Genomic DNA, 12,118 nt, shown 5'->3' on the forward strand with positions numbered 1-12,118 from the left:
GTCATATCTAAGAACTCTGCCTAACACAAGGTCATGAAAATTTTCTCTACGTTTCCTTCAGAAGTTTTATCATTTTAGCTCTTATATGTAGGTCTATGCTTCATTTAAAATTTGTGTATGGTGTGAGGTAAGGGTTCAAATTCATCTTTCTAATATGGACAACCAGTTTCTTTACTTGTTATGTGTTTTTTCAGATTTTTTATTTCTTCCTGAGTCGTTTGTTTTGGTAATTGTGGCTTTCTAAGAATTTGTTCATTTATCTAAGTTGTCTAATTTGTAGCATAAAGTTAAAATCCTTTAAATTTCTGTAAGGTTGATGGTGATGCCCCCGCTTTCATTCCCGATTTTGGTAATTCACATCTTCTCTCTTTTTCTCTGTCTTGTTTTGGAGTGGAGGGTCAGGGGAGTATAGTTACAGGTTTGTCAATTTTGTTGATCTTCTCTAAGGACTAACTTTTGGGCTCACTGATATTCTCTGTTGTTTTCCGTATTCTATTTCATTGATTTCCACTGTCATCTTTAATATTTCCTTACTCCTACTTGCTTTGAGTTCAGTTTGCTCTTCTTTTTCCAGTTTCTTAAGGTGAAAGTTTCAGTTTCTGTTTTTTTCCATGCTCCACTCCAAATCAAGTCAGCCCCTCCGACAGGGATGCTGCTGTTTTTCAGGGCTTGTCCAGTCCAGGTAGAACTTCCTCACCTCTGAATGCAGGTTGGCGATTAGAGCAGCCCCAGGGCAGAATGCCATAGACTCCCACTGTTCCTACCCAAAGTTCGTCAGTTTTTCATGAATAACCATTCCTCAAATTCCAGAGTCATGAAATGATTGTTTCTGACTATTTTGTCTAGGCTTATCATTGCCTTTCAGGGAAGGATGTGCCAGCCTACTAATTTCTGCCATGCCAAAGCCCTGTCTCTACAGCCCCTTTTCTCTCCTTCACAGGAAACAAAATTTGGTTTTATCCTTTACCCCATCTAGTTCTCTCACAGAATCTGTGTCTCTGGGGGGCGGAGACATGGGGGCAGAGGTTTTTAAAAACTGCTTATGTTGAAAAATACTGCTCTGAGGTTATCAACTTTAAGAAAAAAAACAAAAAACTAAACAAAACAAAAAACTTGCACTTCAGTGAATCATTCAACTTCTTCCATGTTAATGATGGAAAGTCTGTGCCTCTTAGAATCTGCATTCATAATAGAGAATTCCAATGGCACTCTTTATTATCCACTTTGTAAGGAAGGCAAAAAAAAAACCCAGTTCCTGATCTTGCTGATTCTGCAGATGCTCCTAGCACTAATAGGGAGGTGGGAGGGAAAATAGGATCACAGCAGGAAAATGCTTAACGGCCAGTGTGGGGAGCTGGGCTGTCTGCACACTGCTTGAGTAGGAGTTTTGAGCTTGTGCCAATTTGACATGGGCATAGACTACGCAGTTTCTGTAGGCCCGGTTCTATTCCTTGAAGGAAACTGGGCCTTCAAGAACAAGAACATCCCTAAAGAACAACAGATGAGACCCAGGAGACCTGGGTTGAAGGCTCTGGCTCTGCCACTTTCTCCCATTTAACCACTTTGGGGCTTCGTTTTCTTATGTGTAAAATGGGTGTAATAATAAAATCTTCCTCACAAACTTGCTGGGATGTGATCAAATTCAATGACGGTCATGGATAGCCTTTACAGATTATTAACAAGCTATAAATGTAGGCTTTAGATTATGAAATAATACCCTGTGCTCAGATCTCAGTATGTGGTGTCAAAGAAAGGGACTGTCTCCCCACTTCCCTACCTCTGGACACAAGGAAGCTGCAGCCCAGCAGACAACTCACATACACTCCCATCATCCACTCCTTTACTGTTCCCCTCCCAGGTGACAGGGATGACGGATGGAAGCAGATGCTCAGAGAAGGACATGGCTGTGCTTCAGCACTTGGGGAGGTGGACCAGAGCAGATGGTGCCTATCAAGACCCACACTTGTACCTCTTTATACTGTGGAAAGTGGGGGTCTTTCATCGGAGTGGGCTGTGAAGGGAAGCCCACTGGGAGAGAACTATTTCTGTCAAATGATTTTTCATGCCTAAACTTTATGTTCACACTGAGTCATCACAGCCCCCTGCCAGGCTTGTCAAATTATCACTGTACCACAGCAAAGCTACACATTCACAAAAGCAAACTTTTAAGAGGAAGCTCTCTTTTTAATTAAAAAAAGGACCTTAAGGTTCTTTGTATGAGGGATTAGGATTGGTCTTAATATCTTTAAAATGGATTGCTGTAAATTTTTAATCCTAGGATTTCCAATATCTAAGGAAAAATAAAGCCATTCATCTCAATATATACCAGAAATATACATCTTTGTTATGCCTTAATAAAGGAAATGCTGGATCCTAGGCTGGATAAATAGGACAGCAGTCTAAGATGTAACATTTCCAGCTTTATATCATGGAAACCAGAGTTCAGCTATGATGATAATAAAAGGGAATAAAGCAGCCACCAGGAACTGCAGCTTTCACAACAGAGGCTCCTTCTCAGAGCGGACTCGGACGCTCGGGTTTCAAAGAGCTCGGTGGCAGTGGCCTGCCTGATGGCACCGCCAGCTTGCCTCCAGTGCACCGGTCCCTCAGCCTTACCTCCGACCACCTTCCATCCCACCGCCTACTCAGGTCATCCTCAGGCCAAGTGAATGAAAACTTCGGGACTCCTCCCCGGGGACTTGGCACTGTCCAGCGCCCAGCCCCTCCTGCACGGGCTCCTCGTCTGTCCTCCCGCACTGGGGCTGAGCACAGGTGGGCAGTGACCAGAGGCTAAGGGCGGACCTTCAGGGTTACCTATTTGCCTTTCCAGGTCGGCGGCTTCATCAGGCGTGGCTCGTGGAAGGACGCCAGGGTCGCTGAAGCTCGTGCGCAGCAGGGTCCCCATCACAAAGAAGAACAGAATGCCACCGACCACGGGGATGGCAGGGGTGATTTTCACTGCTAGATATGGACAGCTGCCAGCAGGTTGGGAAGGCAGGAGGGGAGGGGAGAAAGAAAGGAAATGGAAATACAATGTCAGTAATCAACAGTAATCACTCTGTATTTTCCAAGAAACTAACGGCTTTTTTGGAGAAGCAAAATTGATTTCCATTAAAAATTCATCTGTGTTTTAAGCATTTACATTTGGGGAGGTCTGCAATTCTCTCTTGTGGACAATTTAACCCCCCTTCTCAGCTACAGTAATCCTTTGCTCCCACCGTGGTACTCAGGAAAGACATTGGCAGAAAAATTAAAATAATCCTGCTTGTACAATCAATGTAAGATGCACAGAGCTTGCACCCTTTGTACTGTAAACACAGCACATGATTTATGTGATTCTCCACCCACCCCTGGAATTGCATAACACAGGACGACACCAGCTTGGAACTGTCTTCATCATACCCGGCCTTTCCTCCCTGGGTCAAACAACTCAAGGCCCAGAACGCAGAGAACCACAAGCCACCCTCAAAAGGCAAGAAATCATTTTTTCAATATTTTGCAGCTAATCTATCCAAAAGAGGTTAATGAGCTACAGAAATGTGCTTGCAGGCCGTTTCCGAAGAGGATTAAAAGCATTTAGGCAGCTGGAATATAACAGTCTCATGCTCTTCCAGAAGGCATCTGAGCTACCAACGGATGAACACGGTGCATCTCGGTTCTATGAAACCCCTTCACTGTCCTGCAGTGAATGAACTGACACGCAGCAGGGGCTGTGAGGAGTCAGGGAGAGATGCCCTTGGGACAGACTGACATCTATGCCAGCTGGCTCCAGGGATCCAGGAACCAGGTTTAAGCACCACTCTGGTCCACTGTCATTGCTCCCTGACTCTGCAGAGGCGGTGAGAGGCGGAGTGAAAATTAGCTTCGTGCCTGGTGCTGGGTGAAGGATGGCCCTGCAATGACTATGGTCAGTGTTTTGTCATCACATTCAGTAACCTCATGGGCATCGAGGAACACCACACAGAATCATGGAATTGTAACATCCAGAGTGGAAAGCACCTCCCAGATGGTCTGCCTCACCAGGAGATACTCTTCCAGATACTCAAGGCCACACAAAGAGAGGGAGCTGGAGAAGAAAGGGTTGGAAAGCTTTGCTCAAGAGGTGAGCCAGGGGCCTCATTCCCGGGGTGTTGGGGACAGCACCCCACTCCTGTGCAGTACTTGCAGGGAGGTGGCAAGGTCTCTGATGGGATGGCAAGGGGATGCTGGCAAGCATCCAGGCCTCGGGGACCACAGGCCACGGTCCCCTTTGCTGAGACCAACATCAGGCAAGTTAGAGCATCTCGTTTTCGAGCGGCTGGTGACTCAGACAGGTCTATGTGGAGTGGTTACTGTGAATTAAAGACCAAGGGCCTGTCCTGAATCCCCTGCTCTGCAGAAACCAGAGACTTTCCAGCCACTTTAAGAAGACGGAAGAGTAACCCCAAACATGACTAGGTAAGATTTCCCACCAGACAAGTGGACTGCGGTCTCCAAGAGAATCACCTGATTTAGAGACACAAAATATGTGACATTTCTAACTTCTGTTTCATCTTTCCCACACCAGCTCCCCTGCAGAAACAGAACAGAATGAACGACAGAGAGTATCAGATCACACTTGGGCTGGGTTGCCTGTTGTGACTTCTCTTCACAGGATTCATGGGAAACCATAAAAAACGATTAATTGTCTGTCCTGCATCAACGTCCCCGCCCAAACTCCCAGGCACTTAGAGCCTTTTGGAACATCCTCAGAGATTTTCGTAGGAAAGTGAATTCCGCAAAGAGAACAAGAAGATATACGGAGATTGCTGTGGAAAAAAGGAATACAAGGGTGTCTAAGCTGAAGAAATACCCTTTGTGAAAGCATTCACTTTAATTATGGAAAGGACTTATTTAATCCAATGGATTTTGTTGCGTAAAAAAAGAGTCACTGCTTTTCCTAGAGTGTTTTCAGACAAACACTGACATAATTAAAACTCTTTAGTGGGCTTCCAGTTTTCTTAAAAATTTGATTTTATAATTTTCGGTACTGAAAAGCTTCAAATGAAACACTTTCCTGCAACAGAGATCCACTGGTTCTGAAAATTAGAAAGAAAACATTTAAAAGATGGTGCTGCTTGGGGTGCCTCCTGTTTTTGGTTTTGTTTTGCCTTTGGGAGCCCTTCTTTTATTGGGAAATAAATACAGAGTCAAACAGGTGGGCCAGCCCTACAGCCTAACACAGAACTTGCATTTCAACTTGACACACGTAGAGAATAAAAGTCTTGTCAGGAAATGACCATCTTCCCTTTAAAGATTCAGTATAAAGTGACAATCAAAATCCTATTTAATACTGCCCTGAAATGTTCACATGGCTGCATCCCAGCTCTAGGGTACAGTGCAGTGCCAGGGGCTACAGAAATAGATACCTTTTCAAGGCATGTCTATTATGTTAAATGGAGCACGTTTGGACTGTGACATGGAGCTTTTACGAAGAGCTGGAGATAAATATCAGTTGCTACAAGTCTATTGATTAAATCTCTGACTGTGCTATCAATCGAGTTAATATCAAGGAACTCAAACTCCAAAGAACATTAGAAAGTATTTGTGTCATAAACTATGACATTATCTTTGTTACTCTTACTGTCATATAAAAACCTGAAATTGTATTAAGCCTTGAAAACGTGCTAGTGTACCCACAATCAGAAATAAACACAGTCCATATTAAAGGCACAAAAGTGACCCTGATACTAATAAATTTCAATTTATATAGATTAGCCTTACAACTTTTTTTTAGTCCAAAAGAATCTACTCTAGGTGGACCTCTTTTTTTTTTTTTTTTTTTTTTTTTTAACAAAATCGTTAGGAAAATGATCAATTGTGTAGAGGAGAATTTTTCCAGAACTTAAATTCATAATTCAACAGAAGAATGCCTGTTTGAACAAAGGCGGAGAATACAACAGGCCAACTTTTTCCTCTTTCTCATTATTAATGAGTTTGAATAAGAAACAACTGGAACAGTTGTTAAGTGGCTGCACCCAGGTCACAGCTGGACAATATTACCTGGAGAGACCAGCCAGTAGGATGTGATCCACCTTGGGTGTTTAGGGGTGGAATTTATTTAGCTCCATTTGGCTTCTCCAAAGATGGATACTTCAGTGCTGTTGGAACCCTCCCGTGGAGTTGATTTAGTAGATCTTAGGTTATGGTGTATTTGTTTTTCCCTTTTGGTTCTGAAATGTAACTTGGTTGACCACAGAGTTTACCTGCTCACAGCAAGATGTCGTTAATGAGTAAGCCATGTCCTAAACGGTTTCTTGTTGTCCCAAGTGCACTGTATGTAGAGCTACCCACTGCTCCAGGCTGATGGCTCTGGAGGACTCCCACCACCTCCACCGGCCTCTCCCCACCTCCTGCCAAGAATGTCTGCTGCCCTTGCCAATATCTGATATTCAGAATTAGAGATCAACGTCTTTAACTTTTCTGTCCCCTGTCACATTCTCATGGAGGAGACAAGACCCTGTGATTTAAGTTGTTTGCACCTGAGTGTCAATTAATTTATTCAGCCCTAGTCCGGGAAAGGAGGAAGACGAAGAATCTAGTTGATGGGTAAATGCCTACTACCCTGTGAAAATTACCAGTGGAAATTTCTAACTTGGTTTTGTGTTAAACCTCCTCCCCCTCCCCAGCTGGCCAAGTGCTGTTTCTGGCCCCTCTGTGGCTGGAGAAGAAAGGACATGGGGGTAGGACGGGGGCCGGGATTTGGAAGCCCCGCCCAAAATTTGGAAGACGCTGATTTGGAAGCTCTGTTACAAGGCGGCTTTGTGTCCTCTGGGTCTACCAGATGTTTAAACCTGTCCCTCTGGAGTCTGAGTCCTTCAGAAGCCCCCTGGAAGCCTAAGGGCACTGCCCCGGGGGTACCCGTCTCCTCTCTCCCTCTTCTTGGGTAGAGAGGAGACAGCCCTCCTCCCGCCCTAAGGCCCATCCTTCCACCGCACTGGGCCCCCATTCCCCGCCTCTCATGAACCTCAGGAGTACTGCCCTGAATTCCTCGGCTCTCTGCTTCTCGCCTGGGGGACAGCAGAACAGCCATCTCAGCCCTCTGCCTGCCCCACTTCAGGTTACCCCAAACACACCGACACATCTCTGTTCCAAAGCCTGCAATGACTCCCTTTCTCCTGCCAAATCAAGTTCAAGCTCCTTCTCTGGCATCCATACCCCATGGTGCCTAGTCTCCAGTCTCCCCTTCTCATCTCCTGCTCTACCCCCATTTTCACACATACGGGGACAGCAACCCTGACCTCTGGCCTTCCCAGAAAGGCGCCTGCCACCCAGCCCTGGTGTCTGGAACACCCTCACCCCTAACTCAGCTTGTTAAAGCTGCCCCAAATTTCAAGTTCGCATAAGGACTTGGTGAAAAGATTTTCTTGGCTCACCCCGAGCTAAAGTGCTGGCTTCTTTTACTAAACCTCTGTAATATATATATATATATATATATATATATATATATATATATATTTTTTTTTTTTTTTTTTTTTTTTTTTTTTTTTTGCGGTACGCGGGCCTCTCACTGTTGTGGCCTCTCCCGTTGCGGAGCACAGGCTCCGGACGCGCAGGCTCAGCGGCCATGGCTCACGGGCCTAGCCGCTCCGCGGCATGTGGGATCTTCCCGGACCGGGGCACGAACCCGTGTCCCCTGCATCGGCAGGCGGACTCTCAACCACTGCGCCACCAGGGAAGCCCCTCCGTAATATTTTTGTTTGCTTCTCTCGATGGTACTTGTGGCTGTTTGTGGACATGCTTCATGAGCCTCACTGGACTGGAAGTCCTGGAGGGTGAGACTGGGCCCTGATCAGCGTGTGTCCTTCACAGCACCAGGCACAATGCCTCACACAGGGTAGGTATTTGACAAGTACTTGTTGAGCAATTGAATGAATGAGACCTATTCAATGAATTTTACAGTAACACAGAAAAGAGCAGGAGAGTCAAATCAGCCATATTCTCAACATTGACAATGTACCCTGTGTCTAGAACTTGCTTCTCTAACTTCTAAGCTTGCTAGGTCTTGTAACGTCCTTCAAACAGGTGCTAAGGATCTGCCCTGTTCAGGATGCTTCCACCACTGAGAAAAGGTGGGATTGCACACACTGAGTTTAATGTGTGCCACACACTCTAAAGTTCTAGCAGATGAAGCACCGTGTGTTGGTATCACTTTGCGCAATACTAGGTGCTCTGTGACAGTCACCCATCCTACCAGCCTCTGTATTTCAAAGGACAATGTTGAGTTGCTCATTGAAGTCTTGGACATCGCTCTCTATAAAAGCAGCAGAATTCAGGCCCCCAAGCAAACAATAAGATCAGTGCTGCACAAACACCTTCAAACTGCTGCTCAGAAAAAGCCAAGAGCGTCTGCAGTCCTGCTGGTAAAGACAAGGCAATAAGCAGACGTGGCCCACGACGGCGATAACGAGACCTCCGTAAGGAGGCGAGACTGATGGGAAAATCTCAGCTAACCCCCAGCAACTGGCACGACGTAATAGCTGAAGCGCTTCAAGGGGCAAAGAAAATGCTTAGCCCGAGCTCAGACAACTTGAAAACTGCTCCTTCACATTTCTGAGCAACTGCGGATGGGCTCTCCAATTCTGAGTGCCATCTGTGATGAGGAAGACTCCTTCCCCCCAGGGCCTGGATTTGATACAAGATGATGATGCAGCTGCCAAAGACATAAACACCAAATGAAGTCCTCTTTCGGTCTGAAGAACTGTGACCTACATACAAGCCAGGGCCGAGTGGATAATAGGCTACCAGCACCTTAGTCTTCATAAAGCTCAATGGGAAAGTGACAGGAGGAAAAAAAAAGAATCTGAAAGCACACATTTTCATAACATAAAAGAAATGAGCTAATTTAGCACCAGATGCAACAAATGCTATCATGATGAAAGCCTGTACAGTAATCCCCTTCCTATCATATACATCAGTGAGGTGTTTGTCTTTATATATGATGATTAAATACCTACTACAGACTGTCAACTCACTGTACTTTAGAGGTAAAGAAAGGTCCTTCCGGGTAATAATTAGAAAATGTAGCATTGCCAAAAGATTAGAGGGAATTTTTTCAGTTCTAATAGTAATCTTCTCAAAACTTTAGGAAAAATAATTGTTTGTATTTTGATGTTTATACATGAAGGGTGGAACCATTTTCTGGGTGCTATATTATCTGAGACTATGCAATTAGTGTATTATGTCATTAATTATGACAAAATTATTTTACCATCAAACAGACACTGACATTCCAGAATCAGCACTCTCATTAATTCTGTATTTCTATTTAGAAACTGGCTCGCAGGTTAGAATTTACTCTCAGTAGAACTGATTCCCTGGATGAAAGTCCTGGGGCTAAATTAATATCTTAAACATTTCAGATAGGAAATCTGGATTTCATTATTGGGTAGCTAAGTCTCTCTTTTTCTCTATAGGACATTCTTTGGGAGAAGATTAACTTGACTTGAAAACCAAAACAAAACAAAACAACATTAAGAAGATGTAGCAGAGACATTAAGACCAAGTGCCCTTTAGAACAAAAAGTAGAGAATCTTTTGCCATTGATAACAGATGTGTAATCCACCTGCCCACAGGCCATGACTGACCCTTTGAAATGTAGGAAGGTGAGCAGAAAGACATAGCAAACATGTAATAGTAATAATATTACATAACAACAACAAAAGTAGAGAATCTTTTCCCATAGCAAAACAATTTGAGTCATCTTTTAATATTTTGCCTGCAAATGGGTATACATAGAAAAAAATATCCCGTTAATTGTAGCTCATGACCTCTGACTACGGCATGACCTATGTTTGACATTTTTGTTCTGTCCTGTACATATGAAAGCATAAACATGAGAATAACCATTCTTTATACATAGAAATGAGGTACGCAATTAAAGTTGATACTGAGGGGGAGTGGCCTTGCTTTATCAATGCCACACTCCGACGAAGGAGGTTTCTATATTTCAGAAATCACAGAGCTCGGCTATTATTTTAAACGTCAGAGTCTTGATTGCCATGCATTTCAATAATAAATAGTTAAGGCAAATGATCATAAAATGAAATAATCTGAGCCAAAGACTCACATGTCTGAAATAATAACAGAGTAGCACTGTGAGAGTAGTAATAAAAATGATCTTTTTCCTTTTCATCTGAGTCACTGTATAATAAATGTATTTTTCATTTATAGGCAGGAACATAAACACCATTACTTTTATGATTTGTTCCTTAATCACATATTTAGAAATAAATGTACCACTACAGGGCAAAGGTAAGCACATTACTTGGAGACAAATAGAGAAAAAAGTGGACTTGGAAATAACATCCACGCACAACCGTGGAACAGGAAAACCAGACGATTTCATAGAGTGCTACCCCCGCCAGACACCCCGCAGCAGCGCCCAGTGCTTGAAAAGCCCCTTCTTAGCAATCACACGGAGTGATGAATCTACCAATGTAGAAGGAGGGAGTTTAAATAAATGGACACGGGGACCAAAGGGGAAGAATATAACAAAAGGACACTGGAAGGAAAAGCTCCAACCCAGAGAGAAAGGACGGGGAGAGGAGAACTCCACGTAGGAATGTACGGCCCATGAAGAAGACTCACGGTGTCATCAGAGGCTCCGCAGTTCATCTTTTCACCAGGCTACGGCTACTTTCTCATAGAGAGCAGTAGCTTTCGGGCTTACAAAGGAAGAAAGCTGGTGAAGCTCTCCCTACCCAGGAAAGGATGGTAGCTAAGGACTCCGCTTTCTCCCCGCAGGCCTCCTGGCTAGATGTGGTTACAGCAGGGATGTCTGCACACAGCACAGTCTCGCCTGAAGCCTGTGGAGCTCCTATGTGACAAAATCAGTGTCATTATTCTTAATTTAGGGCCTCCCAGACCACCCAGACAGGTCCAGCTAGAGACACAGAACCCGGGAAGCTATAGTTTAAAAACACAGGCTTCAAATCACAGTGTGTAAACAGCCTCATTTCCCCATCTACTATTGAGAATGTGCAAGGGTTTGTTAGGGAAAATTGTGGTGTTTCAAACTTTTTTGGCCAAGTGATTTTGAGTTTGACTTAAAATTCCAGAAGGTCCCATTGTAAAGCAATTATACTCCAGTAAAGATATTAAAATAAAATAAAATAAAATTCCAGGAGGCCAAAGGCTTCTGGCTAGTGTGTGGATCACGGGGAGGAAAGCCAGCATTTCTCTGCCCCCAAACTGCCTCTTTAATGACCTAACGGGATTACGTAGGCATGGCAACCATACATCCACTATCCATGTACATCCATGGATGTACATGCCATACATCCGTGGCAACCATACAAACAATAACTCGCACGATTGTCTGTGTCATTTGCAGGAGTACGGCTGCCAAACTAATTGGCCATAGTAACTCCATCATCTTGCTTTCAGTGCATCCTGGACCCGTAAGAAATTAGCCGGGCAGGAGAGGTCCCTGCGGAAAGTTCCCTGCCTCGCGGCACGCTAGGCATATGTGCTGGGCGAGGCCTCTATACAGAAGGGCCAGAGGAGAAAGCTGGGATTTGCTCCAGCCGTAAACAGAATTCCAAGGTATGGTTGCTGCTGACCCCGTTTTACACCTGAAACGGTGTCCACTCTCCTTCCATTTTTGACAACTCTGTCAGGAAAGTCTCAGCGGGACCTCAGCTCTATTCATAATTCCTGATTTCATCAAATCTAAGGTAGCCCAACTTTAAGATGTACCATTAAGGAAGAGTGTACCAAATAAGACAATATTCTCTCATCACTGGAAATCTTTATTTTATACTTACTGAAAGAGCTATTTTAGATGGATTTAGTCACCAATTTTAAAATCATACACCGATGGTACACATATATTTTTAAAAATGTGAATGAAATAAATTGGTCAAAGGATCCCTAAAACATCTTCATCGTTTTCTGAACCGCTCTTTGACTCAGCAGGCGTCACGGTCTGGGGTTTCTGGCACAGCACCACTCTGATGCATCCAGAGCCATAGCTTCCTGACTCCCCGCCTCACTTCCAGTCCTGCCCCACAGTCCATCCCATCTCTCATCTTCTGCTCCACCCTCTCACCCACTCATCCCTCCTCACGTCTCTCTGTGGCTCTTGGAACGTTCCAGG

The 12,118-nt window shown here is 44.3% G+C and overlaps 1 protein-coding gene across 2 annotated transcripts in view; it reads right to left on the reverse strand.

Annotated features, from left to right (window-relative positions):
* ZDHHC14 (zinc finger DHHC-type palmitoyltransferase 14) overlaps positions 1-12,118 on the reverse strand; it is a 279,838-nt gene that overhangs the window by 108,059 nt on the left and 159,661 nt on the right. For both annotated transcript variants that reach the window (XM_060115169.1, XM_060115168.1), the window contains exon 2: positions 2,815-2,975. In XM_060115169.1, coding sequence (XP_059971152.1) covers positions 2,815-2,975 — 161 coding nt within the window. The remainder of the gene's footprint in view (positions 1-2,814; positions 2,976-12,118) is intronic.

The sequence above is a fragment of the Mesoplodon densirostris genome, chromosome 12 (genome assembly GCF_025265405.1).
Source record: "Mesoplodon densirostris isolate mMesDen1 chromosome 12, mMesDen1 primary haplotype, whole genome shotgun sequence".
Lineage (NCBI taxonomy): Eukaryota > Metazoa > Chordata > Mammalia > Artiodactyla > Ziphiidae > Mesoplodon > Mesoplodon densirostris.